The sequence below is a fragment of the Perna viridis genome, chromosome 1 (genome assembly GCF_037379345.1).
Source record: "Perna viridis isolate PV_CMFRI_1.1 ecotype Kerala chromosome 1, ASM3737934v1, whole genome shotgun sequence".
NCBI classification, from domain to species: domain Eukaryota; kingdom Metazoa; phylum Mollusca; class Bivalvia; order Mytilida; family Mytilidae; genus Perna; species Perna viridis.
In genome coordinates this window covers 18,464,064-18,482,327 of record NC_142445.1, presented here as the reverse complement: position 1 = coordinate 18,482,327, position 18,264 = coordinate 18,464,064, and the positions used below count along the sequence as shown (strand labels likewise).

Here is an 18,264-nt window from a genome sequence, read left to right as displayed (position 1 = left end):
AGAAAAAGTTAGAGTACCCCGTTTAATCATGAAGATAAATAAGAGCATGACAAGTTCGGATATACAATTTAATCATTAACAGATGGACAACATTGAACATATAATGGTATACATAGAGTTAACTCACCTGATACAAAGTTGAAAATAGGTCCAACAGGTATACAGAAATCAACTGGTTGGAATAATCCTGATCCAGGAGCAGCTCCCTTAACAGAATCAACAGTATCCGCAGAAATCAGATCTTCATTTACCTAAAAAAAAAAACAGAGGTAAATTCAAATTGTATATTTTTCTGAAGACATTGGGGAAAACCAATAATTTCTTCATCTGATGGAATTTTCTACATTCAATAATTATAACCCAGAAAAGACAAATGAAAAAAATTGTCTATTTTAAAACTATTCCTAAAACAAAGCAAAGAAAATTTTCAAAGAACACTGAATTTACATACATTCATGCTTTTGGCAACGTTTAACTATTGTAAGATTTTCAGCTTGTTAAAATGAAGAGGAACTTTATCAGTTATAAAAGAATGCACTAAAAGCATGCAATCAATCTATCTACGATTCTTCCTTTATCTTATGAAAGTTATTTTTATGCACAGTGATTTCATCAAATAGAAAGAAAAAAAAAACAAAAAATATCTAGGTATGCTAATCACACAATGTATCAATAAAATTGGCACATCATGCTAAAACAATGCAAGATTCATGTAGGTGTTTAATGATAAAGCAGACAAAACTTTGTGAAAACAAGCAGTTAACTTCACTGATATAGACATTCTACATAAAATAGGAGGATTTAACTTTTATTAGAGCCTTTGTTAGATAAACAGTCATGAGCTTGAAGATGATTTTCCTTTTGGGGTGAGGTCTTAAAAATGAATTTCAAATATCTGAAATTTCCTGTTTTTTTTATAATTTTGAAGAATGTGTCCATTAATTTTTAATAAATTGTGATGCCCCATCCAAGAAAAAAGTCTTGAAATTAAGAAGTGGACCATTGTTACAAGAAAACAATAAGGCTATAAATTAGCCAACCAGGACATTTGTGGATAAATTTAGAAGAGGCCTACGAGGACTGTTATCTTACCGGTTGCTTGAGGTAGTCTTCATATTCTTCAGGTGAAACAGCCTAAAATAAGGTGAAGTCAGTCAGACATGCAATTAACATGCAGTTAATTAACAGTTACTATACATGGTGGTCTTTTCAATTATACAAATTCAAAGCATTAAAACAAAGATGATTATGCAACTATGCTGAAGAGATCAGTTGCAAAAAACATACAGGTGACTCCTTCTAGTACATGTAAGCATGCTAGATTTATAACAAATATTGAGTTTATTTTTACATTCAAAATTTACATGGTTTAACAAGATGCTTTAATTGCAATATAATCACAATTAAAATCTGGCTAAATGGAATTGTAGATAAGATCATTTGCCAAGAGAAGAAGGAATTATTTCTTTCTATAATCAGGAATACTATCTTAAATATTCACAAAAATTTTATCATAATCATACTTTAGTAATTATAAAGCTAGTGAAGTGAAGAATTATATTCATTAAATAAAAAGTACAAATTATTTTTGAAGAGCTATTTCATCAAGTCAATAAGTTTCAACAGATAGGAATTTTTTTGTGAGTGTGTTTATTCTAAACGATATAATCATTCCACTCAAAAACATAAGGAAGAGATTTAAAATCTGTATTGGGTTTTGAATGTTTTTATTTTAAGCTGATGAAGTTTTAATTGACTCTATTAAGAAAAGTGATAGACAACAGTCAACTGAAATCCTCCCCCTAACTTATAAAAAATTAAGATTACAAAATTTTCCTGTTTCCGCTCATTTTTTAAATTTCATAAGTCTTATTAAGCAAACATGCAAAAGTCTTATAATTTCACCAGCATGTAGAGTATCTAAAGATTATCTAAGTGACCTTTGCAAACATAATGTGAAAAATAGATTATAAATACACACTGTTACTACAGCTGTCTTGAAGGTAGAAAATCCAAATTACTCAGTATTGTTGAATATACAGAAAAGCCCTTTGTCTTATGAAAAGTACAGTTTACAAGTACATGAACAATTCTCTGCAGAATCAATGATAACTAAAGCTAAGAGTTTACTTAGCCTTTATAAAATGCTACTAAATGACTGCAGGGTTCCTGTCTGGCTTAGTAGGTGTGGAAAGAGAGATAACTCTTGACATTTTCTGAAAGGATTTTCAGGTGAAATTAGACTCTATTAACTCTTAATCAATTGTACATGTATCTAATAAAGATACAATAACTTACAGACACTTGAATCATAACTGAATGCTTCATCATCAAAGAGAAAAGCTTGATAGTCAGTGAATTTATCCATTAAAATAGTTTGGAAAATTACAATAATTATCATCTGATAACTAAAACTTTAACTGAATATTTTGGTTTCATTTAAGATGGAAGTGAAACAGGTGATAAACTTGTACCTCCAGATTGATACAAGAAAATATTTTTTTCATTGAATTTTTAGTGGTAGAATAACCAAGCAAAAACTAATGATTAAATTTAAAAATAAGGTTAATCTCAAAATAGTTTGACTACCAGATAAGATCATGAATATACTTTTTCTTTGTAGCTATTATATCAGAACTCTTTGAAGCCTATAAATCTGATTGGTCTCTAACCTTTAACTAATTAAAGATGCCAGAAATACATACACAGAGGAAAAAATGTTGGCATCATGTTTCACTAAACATTCCAAGCAATGATATACAACATTTTAAGTTAATGAGTTAAATTGGTAAGGATGTACATCTCTATTTTACAACTGTTAAGCACTTAAATGATTTACAAGTGGACTGTCTAATTCATTGACTTATTGAAATGAATCATTGGATGTTAAGAAATGCTGAGTTTGCCGATTATTTTGATCATACCTGTGGTAGATTACCAAAAGGAACATATTTTAGACAAATTATATATTTATTGTTTATACACACCTCTCTAGCAACGGGTAGATGTCATTAGCTACTTAACAGGAACTTAACATCAAATAGAAAGAGCCATTTGAAATATAACGCAGAAAATGGAGAAAACAATCAAAAGGCAACAGCTTTAATAGACCAGAAAAACTGAGGTAATAAAAGAACAGCGTTCCAATGTCCACGTGAAAAATAAATGTGGATAACTTAAAATTCAATGAAATTTTCTAAGTCCAAGGCGATAACTTCCTAAAAATCAATCAACCATAACCAAAGTTGAACTTAACCTGTAACTTCTCATAGTAAGACTACATATAAGATATAAAATCATTATACACGTCACAGGGGGCAATAAGTGAACACTGTCTATTATATCAGAGAGCAATGTCTACTATTGCTTCAATAAACCAGAGAGCACTGTCTATCATAGCTTTAGTTAACCACAGAGATTTAAAGCAAGTCCATATGGTTTCATTTTTAGAAGTCATTTCTCTCATCCCTATCTTACTAGTCTTCACAGCTGCCACTCCTGTAATGGTTGAAACCCCAAGGCAATGCCCTTTCTGTACTGTTATTTTAAGTAAAAACACCCAGACTACCAGTATTCAGCCCCTATTTACATATAAATGGCATCAGTTTGTTTTACAATGTTTACATATTTATTTTTCAGGTCAATTGTGATGGTCAGTTATAAGATGGAATGTAGAGTGATAGTGGGGGGTCCATGTTCATTCTTCATCTTTCAGACAAGATGCCAGACTTTGATAAAAGTATGATAAAAACAAAAAGATGCACACATGTAAATAGAATTAAAACTCATTGGTCAGAGGAGGGTGGTGCTTAGTCAATTTAGATATTTTCATGTGATATGTAAATAAGTTTGAACAGATCAAGGATGAAATGTTTGTAAAATGCTTCTACTTCTTAAATGTGACTATCTCTCCTTCATATAAACAAAGGTACGAAGAAAACAAACTTGAGGTTCAATAGTAACCACTACTAGTTAGTCAAGTTTATATATAGTATATTCAGAATTGTCTAATATTCATCTGGTGCTATTCATAGTGGTCAAGGATGATAAAACTAGTATACTGAATATCTCTTATGACAATTTATTGATGTTTGTATCTCTAGGCTTGGCATGCTCTAAAATGTGGTAAAATTTACCTGCCAGTACCAAATCAGGACCATTGCGGTTGTTTCCAACTTTCTGCCTTATTATTACCATTTGTTATATAGACTTTTTTTGCTTTTGAATATTCCTTTTAACTATTGCCTAGATTTTGCCTACCAGTTTGGTAAATTTTTTTTTGTAACTTTTATCCCCTTACAGTAGAGATACATTGTAGTATGATTCTATCTATCATGGACTGCTTATTAGTTAATTAATAAACCACGAACAGTTCAAATGGTTAGAAATTACGCAACTAATAGTTTCAAAAGACTTAAAACAAGAGCTATGACAAAAAGAAAATAATAGTTAATTTTTTTTGGATTCCATGTTTTTAGACAAATGTGATTCTGATCAAATTGAAACTGATCAAAAACAGTAATTTATTACATATAACATAGTTACTTGGCAAACATATCAAAAGGCTCAAGCTTGCAAATATGTATTCAAACAGAATACATCTAGCTTAAATATAATACAGGAAAATGAATAAAGTTAACAGTTTGTAAAAGACTTTAATATTCTGAAAATGAACTAATAACAGATAATTTATCATATTTACTCATTTTCATATCTTCTTAATGTTTTTCAATTAAAATTTATGTTGCTTTTAAAGTGCCATACTGCACTTTGTATGAGGTTTCTCACATTGGTAATTACATAACTGATATTAATGTTGACTGATAAATTCTGATGCAGGTTATGATAACACATATCTTTCTTTCCCAGAAACAAGGTACATTGTATTATTTGAATTTGGAATTATATTGAATTTAAGAAAATAAGTGAAAAAAATAATTATAAAACCTACCTCTACTAAGGGAGTTAGTTTTGCCATAATGACAAAGGGGGTTAGTAAGTTTCTTTGACTGTTGTTCTCCTACAAATCCTACCACTTAGCAATGCCTGCATGACTAAACCCCTTAGTAAGGGTTAGTTTTACAAATTTATTATTGGTCATTCTCTTAATTCTAAAATAATTCCAAATTCAAACAATACTTTGTTCAGATAGAACTGTACAAAGACATCATGTAATAGCGAATATAATAATGATGTTCAGAGGATAGTCGGTCTACCCATCATATAATGAACTTCAGAAGTTAACTGCAGATTTATAATTTATATCAATATCTATCAAATTGAAATCTTCTTCTAAATTGGCCAGTTAATGACCTCAGAATTGATCATGTAATAATAAATTTAATCATTACGGTATGGCTATAATGCCTTACTGTCCACAATCTATCTAAAACTGTGTGTGTGGTACAACCATACCAGGCAAATCTTTAAAATTGATCTACCCAACATCTACGTTAAGGTTCATCAAAATTTCAATGAAAGTAGTGGAAGAAGTTGGGCTTACAAGGTAACAAACAGACAGACAGACAGAAAAGGAGATACCTATATAAATCCCAAAACTTTATTTGTAGGGTATCTCTTCTTTGGACTGTATTGAGAACAACATACTTGAACAATATATAAATACAAGAAATAAAATACAGCAATGAATGATAAGGGGATTCTTTTGAAGGGATATGACTTCCTAACATACCAATCAGTGAAATTTCCAAAACCGATAAGTTCAATACTAAGAATTTGGTCAACAAGTACTAAAAATGAATTGGTAAAACGTAATTGAAAAAAATCCTTAAAAACAACTGTCAAAATCACAAAAGAATTCAAAAATAAAAATGATGGCCAAGGCAAAAATTAAATAATCATTTATAATCTCTTACCTAAGAAAGTGGTATCTCCAAACTTAAATAATAAAAAAAAAACAAAATATTTTCACTGTATTATTGTCAGTTCTCCTCAATTTTCACTGAAAAAGTATCAATCTGACAGGCCACTGACAACTAGTTTAAAGTTAAATGTTCATCTATTTTGGCAGCCAATCTATTATTGTGCATCTGGCTCTCACAGAAAATCATCAAATTTACTATCTCTTTTATCAAGCCATCAAGTCTGTGGTATATATATGCAGTCATATTATTGTTTGGCTACTGCAAGAGAACCATCTCATTTGCTTATAAGCTAAGAAAGATGATTCACCCTATTTTTTTCAAATATTTTTTGTGGGTTATAATAAAGGTTGATTTAAAGTTTTTATTATGTACCATTTATTGAGTAGAATGGACAACTGGGTTGACCACTGAAACCCATTAAATTTCCCAAGATACCTCTTTACATTAAAAACAAAAACCTGATTGGCTAGAAGTAAAGTAATGGGAGTGAATTCTTAGTCAGAGAATTCGGTTAACCATTTTTGAGCATCACTGATATGTATCTATCACTCTAACTGCTTAAATCCTTGAGAAGTCTAAAAATACATTTTAAGACTAATAAAATTTCTTGGCATGAAAATGGGATATTTGCATTTCAACAAACATTTATTGTTTTCTTTTTTTGCAAGAACCATCAGTGCCATCATTATAATTTATGTACTTTAAACAAATTTGCGGCATATTTCCCCATTAAGAATTTCCTATAATTAATTGAACTTCATTCTGAATAGGAGATATTACTGTTTTTTACTTTAAGTATAAAATGTTTGTAACATGCTTAGTAGAAATAGAACAATATCATGTCCAATGAATCTTTGAAATATCTATAAATGAAAGATTGATATAGTAAAGGATTAAGTATCTAAAATTATCATGCATCTGGTATAACTCTGATACATGTATTTTATCTTTACTTTTGGTATAAGTAAATGACTATGGAAAAATATTTGATTCATGCATAAAGCATTGAAATTAAAAAAAAAAATCTAAAGTGACTCTTTACCTTGAACTTTCTGGTGTTGGTTACAAATAAAAAGTTTAGATTGTTCATGCATATCATATTGAGGTTTAGATAGGAAATGTATCTTACCGACCCATTCCAATCACACGCTGGGTACGTTATCACCTTTGGGGTAAAATTAAAAATAAATATAATTTTGTTTTCACTTTGTAAAAGCTGTTTAAAATAAGCTGGTGTATCTCTTGCATGCTAATACTTTGTGTCTTAAGAAGCATTATACAGTAGTTAGAAAAGATCAAACAATTTTATAATGTCTAGACAATGGTAGTATTGATACTTATAGTTGATTGATACTAAAGAATGGTCTGGTCAAACCGATGTGGAAATTTACATGAAGAGATCATGTGCAATGTACTTATATCAGCTAATTAAAAGCATATACCTTTTTTTTACTTTTTTAAAAAGATATCAGGCTAGGTTGGAGTCAAATTCTACAAATAAGCAAGCTGTACTTAATGGAAAAGCACTCTGTCTTTATACTAGTACAATAAGACTGCATGAAACAGATTTAAGGAAATAGCAGATACATGTACAATAGCATCATGTACCAAACTACATTGACTACAAAACATTAGAATAGAAAGAATCCATTCTTGTACTGCCAGACCTACTGACCAGTCCACTTATCAAACCATGCCATAGATTATATTTTCCCTCCATGCAGTGGAATGTATCAAACTTTACTTAATCAATGAGCTGATATATTTGTCTTAATTTCTGGATTGCATTCCTATGCCATTTTAAATAGAGAAGAAGCATCCAATGAAAATGCATTTGCAATAAAAATAGGTGCTATGTACATTAAAAATCATTAAATCCTTCAATATTTAATGATTTAAAGAACAAAACTGTTGAAAACTTATCAAAGATGTATTTATGTTAAAATTTAAGAAGTCATATGCAACTGCAAAAAAATGTAAAATAGCTGTGCCAAAAAAAAAAGGAAGCTCTGAATTCAAAAGAACAGATTGAATCTGGCTTAAAGGATTAATAACAATGTTTCTGACATAATTATTTCTTCCACTTTTCTGTTGGAAACTTAAAAAGAACCATTTCAGAAGGCCAAGGTCTCCAGTATGAAAATCAGTCACATTAAAGTACACATTGCATGTTTTAAATGATAGAAACTCATTACAGCCTTCATTAGGGTAGAGGATAGAGCCAAAAGGAATCAAATTAGCTTCTATAATACTTGCATTAAGTGTTATTTTCGTATTATTTTCATGTTATTAATTAATGTGTTTACCAGTAGCTTAATTTTTGGCAAAATGACATTGGAGTTCAAGAATTTAATTAAAAGCAATTTTCTTGAAGTTCAACATTTAAATATGCCTTCTCAAAAACCTGCACTATTACCTATATATAACAAGGATTACTGTAGAACTTGATGCATATTTAGTCATTTTTCTACACCTAAATTTGACTCATCCCTTCTGCAAAGTCAATAAACAAGAACATAATCTTTCAATTATTTAAAAAAAAATGTATATATTTAAGTCAGCAAAAGTCAGCATGACTTTCTCTTGCTAACACATACATAACTTCACTATGATTGATGCTATCTAGACAGCTGATATAGACTGTTGTCAGTGTAAAAAGTTATGAGAATCTAACAAGAGAGAGAAAAAAATAGGTACTGCCAAACCCTCAAAGTTATTACACATTTAACTGAATTTGTTCATAAATCAATTTTAAACTTCAAAATATCACAGTAACTAAAGCATTTTTAAGCTTGGAATTGTTAAAAATAATAACTGCAAATAATTGGACTGAATCTTGTATAAAATATTATAAATAGATTATAACTACAAAGTCATTTTACTAGATGATTCAATGTTTTATGCAATTTATTCATGCCTATTTATCAAGCAAATAGAAGAGTTAATCCTATCTAGCATGCTTACATGTACATTCAAACATGCTGTCAAATAGATCCAAGTAGGTCATCAATTACTGATTTCTAACAGTAAAATAATATAATAAATGTAGGATTTGTTTTCATACTTATGTCCTAAATCTATAGCAGAACATGCAACTCAGAACATACTCAACAACATTGAAACTACAATATATCATAGCTCTCACGGACCTGGTCTGATTTCATAACATATCTCCTTTTAAATTTCTCTCCATAACTTTGCACACTATTATAACAATAAGTTAAATTTGAATTGGTGCAGCAAGGTAAAATTTATTGATTGAAAGTATATTATGAAATCAAGACCAGATACACTAATAACTGTCTCCGATGAACAGATGATTGAAAGCTACACACTATTTTAGTTTGCATGTGTGGTGTAAATTTGTAAATGTAATGACAAGAATCATACGAGGGCCACACAAGACTTACTGCAGTGTAACCAGTGGTCTAAAACAAGTGTACACATATATAACATATATCAGAAAGTGTACCACATCTTATAGAGTTTGTGAGCATGGCTTATCATGCAAGGTTGTTTTGTGATGTTGCCATCTTTATATTCACAGTGAGTTTACAAAACGTTAATGTTCGTAGCAAACAATTCCTGGACTGTCTTTTTTTGCAGATAATCAAGTTTCCCAATTTGACCAGTAAGTACTTTTCATTATTTCTTAGTCATGACACATGATCTCTTTAATTGAGTGTCTGCATGGTTCTTCACATTGAGCAAGAAATTTATATAACAAACTTACTATCTCCGGCTAAATAATATCTTCACAACAAACAGAAACAAAACGTTTTGCCTACCTGTATATCATATTCTCCTCCTGGGACGGTCTGACCACCAAATTTAATACTGATTGTGTAAGCTCCCTCAATCTGTGGGGTGAACAAGAGACTGAATGTACCATCAGCATTCTCAACAATGTCAATATCAATGTCACTACCCTGTGGACTACGAATACGGCAGGTAACTTTACCATCTCCAGCTTGTGAGGCATCAACACATATAACAGTCTCCTTGTTCACTTGTACTGTTTTGTTCTCAAGACCCTCTGTGAAAATGAAGTAATTGTTTTCTGAGTAATTTTTAATACATTTTTTGTATATTCATAATTGATCAATTTCAAATTATATAAAAAGATGAAAGCAAGTGCCTCAAATGGTTTAATGAAATTCATAAATTCAAGATACAACTGTGCTGATTGTATTTAATTATTTCAACTGGTTTAAGGAGGTAGATCTAGGGTAAGGGACACAACTCTTACAAATCATTGGAATGTTTGTTTTCAGCATTTTACATCAATATCAGATTACTATCATGTAACTTGAACTGATTTCCTTCTATTCTATTTCTAAATGACAGCTTGAAAGGCTTTTGGTGGAACTGAATATGATACAAACATATCACTGATTACAAGACTTATGTCCTTTACCCTAGTGTCTACCTCCTCCAGCGGGACTATCAAAATTTAAGTTTAAAAACTTTACCATTAGGTGCAAAGTGAAAAACGGCACATTGCTCAGATTTTTTTTTGCAGCAAGTCAAAGCTACCTTACATATAAAAACTAGCACTACAATTCATTTGGTAACTTTAGAATATGAGTTGTTACTAGGATACTTACCTGTAATAACACACTTGCTAGCATCACCAGTTGGGTGAGAAGTGACCTTGAATGGTGAGTTAGGTACCTCTTTGCCAGCAAACTTGACTCGGAGTACGTATGTACCCAAATCATCAGGTACATACTGTACAGTGTATGTTCCATCCCCATTGTCCTGTACTAGTGGTTTGATGAAGGAACCATCGGGTCTCTGAAAACAAGCAAGGAAAGTTGGAAATTGAACATCTATTAATAGCCTATATACATTTAAGTAATTTTCACAAACAATTAATTCTCAATAATTTCATGTGCAACAAAAAAGTGCAAAAATAAATCAAAATGAAAAAGTATGTTTCATAATACATCAATGACAGTCACAAAATGGCCACAGAAATGGATTGACATCCTAAATCACAAAAAATATCAGCAAAAATAAATCAGTTTATAGTATTCCAGAAGAAATGTAAACTCCAATTTTTTTTAAATTCTAAGAGAAATACATTTAAAATCTTACCATATTATGGATGTAATCGGCAATCTTTTTCATTTCATTGCTTCAACTTTCACATTCAGGTTTATTTATTTGTGAGAAAGTTATCAAAAGCAACTGATTTTATAATATAGAAGTTACAACAAATGTAGTATTTCATTCCTAAGACATTGTACATCATCATAAAGTTATAAACACGGAAAGTACATTTCACACTTATTGCAAAACAAATATTGAGACTGTTCAAATCTTTTTCTTTCAACACTTCCATGATACAAGACTCGTTAACAGGAAAAGATAGATAAATGTATAAAAAAAAACTGTATTTGTTTGCATAAGAAAAAAAAATTGATGCCGAATGATAAAACAAAACTTGAACAGGTTAACACCTATCATAGTGGCAATAAACAATACACAACTGACAGATGAAAAGTAAGAATCAGTAATACAATACACTAATATATCATTCAAAGTTATTGGCCAAAGATCAATTCATTAAGAAGAAACCAGTAATTATAATGTCAGCTAAAGTGTTTGAAACTGATCATGAATTTATCAGCTCCAGATCATATTTAATCTCCTTTGAAGTTTATATACCATTAACAAAGATAATGAAAACAATTCATTCAGTTCTTATTGCACCTTGTTTAACATGAAAAGTATCCCAACTCCCTTTCATAAATCTTGAAACATTTAATATGATATTAAGCTATGTCTATGATGAATGGAGCTCAATGTCTTATTTCAGACAAAACAGTGCCTCCGCTCTTGCGCAATCATCCACTTCCATGTTGACAATTTTTGTCACTTATGTCAGAATATTTTAGCCATTTATAGTTCTGGCCTTACATTCTACATATATAGGATGTAGCTGACACTCAGTCCATATTATCAAAAATGCAGCCTATAAAGCAACAATTTCTGTTATCCTTATGAGAAGAAGGTGAAATATCTTTCTGTACTGAAGAATACTACAGAAAAACTTGCATCAGTACAAAACATCAAGAGGAGCATTTATCATTATTAATCATGAGCTGACAAACAGACAGACAAACAGAAAACTAAAAAATACTTCTACCAGTATGAAACATAAAGAAAACATTTCCAGCACTACAGGTATCAATGATTAACAGTCCTATGTACAAACGGACAGAAAACTTCTACACAGAAGGCCTGGCTTATCGGTACAACATCAACAGGAGGACTTTCAGCATTACAGGTATCAATAGGGAAAGACAGCCAGACAGACAAGAAAACTAAACTAACATTTGTTCAGCAAGTTTGTCTTACCTGTACAACAACATCAAGAGGAGCATTTCCAGCATTACGTGTATCAATGGTAAAAGTAGCAGGCATACTGGCGTACACATTCTTGCCAACACCTGGACCAGAAACTAGCACCTTGCTGGCATCTACACCTGGGAAAACTTCCACTGGGAATGGACTGAAATAAAAAACACGCATTTATAATTTTTTGCTTCAAAATTTACAATATAATTTCCTATCACATAAAACTATGATAAACTAAAATTTATCACATACATAAATTTTCAGTTGCTTAAATTAAGAGAAAACAATGTATAAATGATTAAATCAGCTGAATGGGCCAGGTCTAGATCAGAAAATTATCTTAACTCTATTTAGTACATGTAATCTAATCATGAGTACACATCGTCCAAGTTCTTAGGGCCATCATGACCAATTTGAGAGAAGAAGCAAATTCATCACTTTCAGTTTAATGAGAGATTTGACACTTTACCCACTTCAAAATGTCCCTACCAAATTACACATTTTTAATTCCCTACCTGCCAGGAACATTCTGTCCAGCATATTTAACATCAACTTTAGCTTTGCCTTCATCCTTGGGATAGTATGTAGCTTGGATTTCACCCTCAGCAACAGGAATTAAATCAACTGGATTGGCTTTGCCTAAGAGATAGATTTACAATCAGCAATTAGTTCTAATAGAATTTCAAAAAGCTAACACAGTAATTATACAAGATTTTACATAAGTTTTTTTTTAAGAACTTCTCATTAAATCTATATAGGAAACAGACATACAAAATGAAAAAAAAAACATATTTGTGATTAATATAGTTTTTATTATTCTAACTATTCAAGTAGGTAAATGGATAAACAAACTTTCACCAATACCTGTAGAATCAATATAGCTGACTTCCAAAGGAGCTTCTCCAGCCTCGGCAGTGTTGACAGTGAATGTGGCTGGTGTGTCAGATGGAACACCTTTGGTCTTATCCAATCCTGGTCCATAACAACGAACTTTGTTAGGGTTGACTTCATTGGATACCTTGACATTGAATGGAGAGCCTGAAAACACAACAGATGACTGAGTAATGTAGAGGGAAGGGAAATAACCATGAGTGATCAAATTGTCTAATTAACTGAAAAATGATAAGACTGAAAAAAAAAACACAAAATCTTTATAAAAAACATTGTTGATGAAAATAAAATAAACTTCATGTTACACTGTTTATTGTGTGATGTTTTGAGCATTTCAAAATGGTGCTTACACTCCCACAACTAGAAAAAAATAGGAAACTAAGGAAAAACAAAATGGAGCTTTCTGCCTTTTAAAAACCTATCCACTGAATTTTTTTTCACACTATTGTACAAGAAGGCAGAGGTATACCTTAATATAACTGCCAAAAATAAAACTGAATGTAATTGAGAATATTTCTCAATAAAACAATTACATATCATAACATACCTGGGATTTCCTGATCGGCAAACTTAACAGAAACAGCATAATCTCCAGGTTTGACAGGGAGGTAATCCACTGTACATGTACCATCATGGTTGTCCTTACATCCAATCTGTGTCTCAGCAGGTCCATCAATGGCCAATCCAAGACCACCTTGTCCAGCACCCTTGATGTCTACAGTGAACTCCTGTTTCCTGTTGACAATACCACCATCCAGACCAGGTCCGTAGGCTTTGACACGGCTGGCATCACTGCCTGGTGTGGCGTTAACCTTCAATGGACTCTGGGGGATTGGCATCTCATCATAGGTAACATCAATAGCCATTGTACCTAAGTAATTTTAAATCAATTATTCTTATTGAATTCTTGTGCCTTTTTACACCTCTCTATAGGTGTCAATCATATCGATTTCTTATCTTTGGTTTATTGGAATTAAGAAATAGAATATTCTAATATGATGTCTTTCAAAGCTCTTTAGACCACAACTGTGGTAAAACAGTGATAACCAAATGGCCAACATTATAGATGTATGATTGTCTTTTTCCCACATCATAAATATTTTTACCCAACTTTACGTCACAACAAAATTTAGTTCACAAATGTCACCATTTCATGCAACAAATTGGCTGTGTCTATTAAACGTATGAAGAACTAGTCCTTTTAGAATTGAAATATCTTAAATCACAAAAACTCCATTTCATAATTGTTTTACCACAGGCTGGCAATTTATGTCGATATTTAAACCCTTGCTACTGGCCAGGAGAAAATAATGCAATATTAATGGCCAGCCCAGGATAAAACAAAATACAAAATTTTCATGATTTATTTCCAAACTAACCAACAACAGAGTTAACAGGAAAGGAGGATGGGCGATAAAGTGTCTAAATGGCATAAAACTAAACTGCAAATTGATCATGAAGTGTTGAATAATCTTAAATCTATCACAAATGAGAAAACATAAATAATTCTGGTAATTCTTAAATTGAAAGGACAGAAAAATTGCTTGAAGTTTATCAATATTCAGATATTCTGTCAAATTTTGTACTTTTTGGTCATTTTCTGTTCATATTTTTGGCAAGGAAATGGTGTCCACAAGAAACTACTTCATATTTAATGAATACATTCATTATTACATAGTTAATTACATGTGAAAATATTAAGTTGTTTCTTCTATGTGGACATAGTTTTTTGGATGTAAATGTGTCTGTAAAAACAACAAAATTTACAATTTTCAGCAGTTTTTGCTAAACAACGTAAAATTATGGCACCATTATGATGTCATTACTATGAACTAATGCCACAAATTATTATTATTTACTTATATTTATGTATTTATATATTTTACTATGTTATGAATAACTTATATATTATTACAACAAATTTGATATTTTTAGGCAATACTCATAGGTTAATGTCCCTACAGTAAAACAAAATATGGAGTTTCTGTGATTCATTTCAACCAACAACAGAGTTCACAAAAAATTTATAGTGATTTCTTTGTAAAACAAAGAACAAAAAAATTTGAAATAAAAGCTCATGGAGTAGAAAACTTAAAAATATAGTTTCTCCTTCGGTATTGAGTGGTCTAAATTTTTTCTCCATTCAAATGGTAAAGTTTTAATCTTAATTCATCACAATTGTAATAAATTGAGGGAAGTTCAAAATTTACCTTCCTCTACAGGTGTGTAGGGAACATGGTAGGTTGGGTCATTTAAAACTTACCTTCCTCAACAGGTGTGTAGAGAACATCATATGTTCCATCCTTCTTGTTGGTGACCATAGTATCATTTCGGACACCAGATGGATTGGTGACAATGGCTCTCACGTTGCCAGTTCCATTTGGTGATACAGATTTGGCATCTACAGTGAACTCAGTGGGAGAATCCATGAATACTCCTAAAAATCAATAAATTAATAATTAGTTATATATAAAGTTTGAAAAATCAAAATAAATCTATAATTTTCTAAAAATATCAGAAAAATTTTCAAAATAAAAAAGATGAAATGAATCACATTCAGTAAAGAAAAAGAAAAAAAAGTACAAAGTCACCATATCTAGTTGTATAGTTTGTGAACCACCTTTCAGAGTCTACTCTCCATCGATGTGACATTTTCCTGGAGAAATTATAAACAAAAATGATTTTCAAAGGTTTCACAAACCATTATATATGTAGGCGACCAGACCAAGAACTGAAACATATTGTGAATGGAATACTATGGGGGTAATTATCACATTGTCCACATTTACCTAACACACTGATTTCTGCACAATATTATCTCAAGTCTATTTACTAATTAAGTGTAAGTATCTGTAAAAATCAGGCAAAAATGGGAAAAACCAGAAACATGCATGTCAAAACCCTACTGATCTGCCAATATAATTTCACTCAAGGATGCTTCCTCTGTTTGAAAAGACCATGGTATTATCTCTGCATCACTGGATTTACTTAAAGAAATTTTTCAATAAAATGTTAGAAAAATGATGCTTTGGACAGAGTTATCCGCCCCTGAAATGTTCATTTTCAATGCATTTCATAATGTACCAAAATGATATGGAAAGTTCTGTCTGTTTACCTTGGTTCTGATAGTGCAAATAGTCAAATTGAACATTCGAAATAGTGGTTTTTTTTTATATCATGTTTTAACCACTGCTTGATTCTTACAGGGACTGACTCTTAATTAATGTCATCATTTCCCATCATGCAAGTTCAAATATCACTATGAACTTTAACAGTAGACATCTTCACTTGACATTTTTCTATATACAGAAGGTGGATAGAATAAATGTTATCAAAGAAACATATAGGTATTTTGAAGGACACCATTAATTTGATAATTTTGATTCTTTTATAGAAACAACATTAAACCAGTTGTAAAAAGAAGGAGAAAAGATAGACCCTCAACCCACTCAATACATATAATACAGGATAAGATAAAAGTACATTCCAAATCCTTATATGGCTTGTGGAAATTCACATAAACAAGATGGCTACATGAATATTTACTGGATTACTAAATCAATAGACAAAAGTATTTACAAATTCTGTTAAGGATTTCAATACTTTCATTGCTATTAATAAAATACGTTACTTGTCAATAGGTATGCAAGGGAGATAATAATATTTTCATTCAAATGTGCAACATACAAGCATTGTACATGTATGCTTGCAGTTAATTCTGTCTTTTCTCTTCAAAACACATCAAATATTTTTTTACTTTTTGTTTGTTTGTACTACAACTAACACAAATAATTAGTGTGTAAAATTAACAACATATAAAAAAGCTTTAGTGTGGTAAGTTTGACACTCTTTTGTACTCAGCATTCAATAAACAACTCACAGGGCAAATCTATTTTCTAACGTCCGAGCTGCAAAATTAGATCCTCCTGTTGGTATTACAATAGAAAACATCTAAATCAAGAAAACTCCCATGCAGAAAAATGGTCAGGAGTAATATAGTGTAGTCTTCATTCTAAAGGTTGATTTTAAAGTAACATCAGTTTCCATGCATTTTCAGTAGAACAACAGACAGATTCTAAGAAAAAGCAGGTAATTTTTTCAGCCAGCAGTAGACTAGAGAAGTTAGAGAAGACAGTTATTATATTTCAATATTGCTCCATTCATCCACAGCCCAGCTATATTAAGTTATTGCGCAACCACAGGTAAGCATGTATTATTTTACAAGGGATGTAATTCCTCCATACACAGGTACATAACCTTCCATGCAAGTGCCAATCATTACCCGCTTTGTCAACTCCAGGTCCGTAAACTTTGACCCCACTCAGATCCTTGCTTGGTTTTCCTGGTTCTATTTTTGGTTTGAATGGTGATTTTGGTATCTTCTCACCACCATAAGTAACATCAATATTGTACTGTCCTGGTTTCTCAGGGAGGTAAGATACATCAATGGTTCCATCGGGTTTCTCCTTGACATCAATCTGGCATTCCATTGGACCATCAACATTGATACCCAATTCACCTGGTGCTGTACACTCCCTTGTATCAATGGTAAATGTAGCAGGGGTGAAGGCTGTTCCTTTCTCTAAACCAGGACCATAAGCCTTGACTTTTGCAGCTCCTTCTGGGACAACATCCACCTTAAATGGTGACTGAGGCACTGGTTGGCTGCCATAGCAAACATCAACTTCATGAGGTCCAAGTTCAAATGGAACAACTTGTCCAACAAAACCCTCTGGAGTTTGTTTGACTGGGACATCAACCTTCTTCTTAGAGGGTGTTGTCATGGTAACCTTAGCAGGTCCATCAGAGGGACCAGCTGCCTTAGTGAGAATGCCAACATCTCTCTGTTCACCAATTTTAATTGCTATGAAAAAGATAAAAGCACAATTAACATGCAAAAGTAAGCATTTTTCTATAGTGATGAAGCCTTAGTAGATGCATGGAAGAAAGACTGTATACTTACCGATCATATATCATTATCATGGAAGTAATTAGATACTAATGTACCACTAAAGATTTTCTTAGGTACAGTAGTCCTCTCTTATTATCTACTGGAATATCATGTAGAAAACATTTTTCATTAACCAACACAGTCTATAAGCAGTAGTATTTTGACTAACTG

General features: G+C 31.5%; 1 protein-coding gene across 7 annotated transcripts in view; it reads right to left on the bottom strand.

Moving 5' to 3' along the window:
• LOC148627579 (filamin-C-like) overlaps nt 1–18,264 on the bottom strand; it is a 67,338-nt gene that overhangs the window by 13,532 nt on the left and 35,542 nt on the right. For 6 of the 7 annotated variants that reach the window (XM_088575350.1, XM_088575305.1, XM_088575356.1 and 3 more), the window contains 11 exons: nt 17,425–18,006; nt 15,406–15,579; nt 13,690–14,013; nt 13,116–13,289; nt 12,767–12,890; nt 12,252–12,405; nt 10,493–10,682; nt 9,674–9,921; nt 7,015–7,050; nt 1,093–1,134; nt 128–251 (listed from right to left, as the gene is read on the bottom strand). In XM_088575350.1, coding sequence (XP_088431476.1) covers nt 128–251; nt 1,093–1,134; nt 7,015–7,050; nt 9,674–9,921; nt 10,493–10,682; nt 12,252–12,405; nt 12,767–12,890; nt 13,116–13,289; nt 13,690–14,013; nt 15,406–15,579; nt 17,425–18,006 — 2,172 coding nt within the window. Of the gene's footprint in view, nt 1–127; nt 252–1,092; nt 1,135–7,014; nt 7,051–9,295; nt 9,314–9,673; nt 9,922–10,492; nt 10,683–12,251; nt 12,406–12,766; nt 12,891–13,115; nt 13,290–13,689; nt 14,014–15,405; nt 15,580–17,424; nt 18,007–18,264 lie in introns of all 7 variants that reach the window. The other variant, XM_088575322.1, reaches the window with a different exon arrangement.